Source organism: Cyprinodon variegatus, unplaced genomic scaffold, assembly GCF_000732505.1.
Source record: "Cyprinodon variegatus isolate N-32 unplaced genomic scaffold, C_variegatus-1.0 Scaffold300, whole genome shotgun sequence".
NCBI lineage: Eukaryota > Metazoa > Chordata > Actinopteri > Cyprinodontiformes > Cyprinodontidae > Cyprinodon > Cyprinodon variegatus.
Genome location: NW_015150753.1, coordinates 843,115 through 845,683, shown reverse-complemented (window position 1 = coordinate 845,683; position 2,569 = coordinate 843,115). Strand labels below are relative to the sequence as shown.

Here is a 2,569-nt window from a genome sequence, read left to right as displayed (position 1 = left end):
GCAAATGTGGAAGGAAGATTAGAGAAANTTTTTTCCAAATTTGTTTTAAGATAAATTTTCGTATCAGTTTTCAGTTACAGTGCACTCCGCGTTGATTTACATCATTAAATCCCCAAATAAAACTTTGAAGCTTTTGGTTGTAACTTGAGCAAATGTGGAAGGAAGATTAGAGAAAATAGAAAAAGTTGGAGGGCTAATAAAAGCTTTTGTATTGTTGACGTTGGTGAATGGAAGAAGGAGTCTGGCTTTAATAAGAATAAATCTTATTTTCAACAGGCTATTCCTTGGCAGTGCAGAAGTTTTCCCAGACTCTCAGTGCATTCCAGTTCGACTTCATTGGCGACTCTCTGACGGATGATGAGATTAACATAGGTAAGATACCACTATTGATCTTTAGGCTCCTAACAGGTAAGTACTTTCACCAGATATTTACCTTGAGAGGTTTTCTGGATAAAGTAGTCCAATAATTGACAAAAAATCTACTTTATTACCTATTTTATTTGATTAAAAAAACCTTCCTCCTTTACGTAACCCTGTGAAGTAGGGGAACTTCTCTTGACTCTGAGTAACCAGAATGTAAAGCCTATTCTTATGTCATTACGAGGACGTTTTTTATTACAGAGTGCATGCTGATAAGTTCTTTTTTTCCCCATCTTATATTATACAAGAGTGTTTCCGACATTGGTGTGTGAAATACAATAATAACTATCAATACTGTGATCCGGTCCTTGTCTTTTTGTTGTTTTTCCCCAGCTGAGTCATTCCAGGAGTTTGCCGGCCTCCTGCAGGAAGTGGAGCACGACAGGATGATGCTGGTAGGTTATCAGCTTCCTGCAAATCCTCCTCTGCATCCTATTTGAACCCCTTCAGATATAAAGCCGCATAAGTATTTCCTCCAATAAACAACCCCCTCACCCTGCTGCTCATCTTTTGTTTTTTTATAAAGCTCTCTGCAAGTTTAATTCTGGAAAATAACTTTATTCAGAACATGTTCAGACAGAGAAGCTGTGCGGCATCATGCAGAAACGATTAGCGCATTGCTGGTAATTTTATTTTCTGTTCCCCCTTTAGTTTTCTTGTTCCTTTTTTTTTAGTCAATGTGGCTATATGTTAGTGTTTTTCATTAGGTTTTGATGCCTGCCGCTCCCCGCTGCTAAAAGCCTCTCTGTACTAGAAGTAACATAAACTTTTAGTTGAAGTCATGCTGGTTAAACTGGGTTGTTTGAATACAGACCTGTTTTACACATGCAAATGCTGTGATGGTGGAAGCACAGAATATTTCATTAATTACTATATTTAAAGGTCATATCTGTCTAACATTTCCTTGTAGGCAAATTGTAGATCTCTATTATATAATGATAAAAATGTATTTTTACATATTTTTCTAGTCATCTGAGAACACTAGTTGAATAGTGATGGCTTATGTCTATAATCCCATATTTAATAAAGTAAGGAGTTATGTTATTAATTGTTGTTTAAGGTAGGTAGAAGAGATGTTGCTCAGAGACTTAACAAACAGCACCATGTAAAGGGATTTAAAAGTTTTCTGTAAAATACATTTTGCGCTGTAATTCACCTCAGTGTTGCTTCATCCCTCGTGAAAGAATCAAATGACAGCAGATTTTTTTGCGGGTAAAGCCATCGCCATTTGTGCTCCGGGTTCCAGCAGATCTCATGGCATCTTCTATCACCACACCTTTTTCTTTAACCACCAAACTGCTTTGCTGGGCAGCCATAAAGCAGATGTCCAAGGCAGTTTCTCAATATGTGTGCTTGTGCGTTCTCCTGTGCTCGTGAAACGTCATCATCCTCAGCCCTAATACTGTTCCAATTCATAAGAACAGTAGACTGAGAATGGACAAAGTCCCCGGATGTTGTTCTGGCCCCTCCCTCTTTACCAAGTATGCATCATAGCAGACTTGTCTGTTCTAGAGATTGACCGCTATCCCAGCATGCACTGCGGCAGCAGCAGCTTCCAGTGGAGAGTACAGATAGTATTAAGTTAAAAGTTCACTTTTCTGTTGCTGTTGTTCTATAAAAGTATGTTTTAAGATAATTTGAGGCGAGAATATTATACTTTAAAGCATCACTATATGGCCCATTTACTGATTAAGACTGTAAAAAAAAAAAAAAGCTCAGATATTGAAAAAACCGAGAAAACCAACGGACCTCCGATGCTAACCACAGCCAGGGGTAGCATTAGCCAATCTGCAACAGCCCTCTGTCAGCATAGCCGTGTGTGAAGGACCGCTGGCTCTGATGGGGATTTTTTTTGGTTTTATTTGGCAAAATATTAATTTGATTTGTGTTTATCTGACTGTGTTAATTATTATTTACTCACTGAAAGAAATTAGTGAGAATTTATTATTATCTTGAGCCGGGGTCACCAACCTTTTTAAGGCTGAGGGCTACTTCATGGCTACCGAGTCATAGGAAGGGCTACCAATACTGACCTATGAACTGGAGGGATCAGTGTTCACCTACAGTAAATCTCAACCATAAAAACTCATTTTTATTCTTATTTTATTCTTTTATTAGATCTCGTACGGTGTTTATAGACCTATATAGT

General features: G+C 37.9%; 1 protein-coding gene across 1 annotated transcript in view; it reads left to right on the top strand.

Moving 5' to 3' along the window:
• Positions 1 to 269: 269 nt before the first annotated feature.
• Positions 270 to 2,569, top strand: part of ophn1 (oligophrenin 1) — a gene marked incomplete at its 5' end in the record, with an annotated part of 38,874 nt that continues 36,574 nt past the window's right edge. Inside the window, 2 exons of the mRNA XM_015384032.1 lie at positions 270 to 372; positions 754 to 815. Of these exons, the coding sequence (XP_015239518.1) occupies positions 270 to 372; positions 754 to 815 (165 nt within the window). The remainder of the gene's footprint in view (positions 373 to 753; positions 816 to 2,569) is intronic.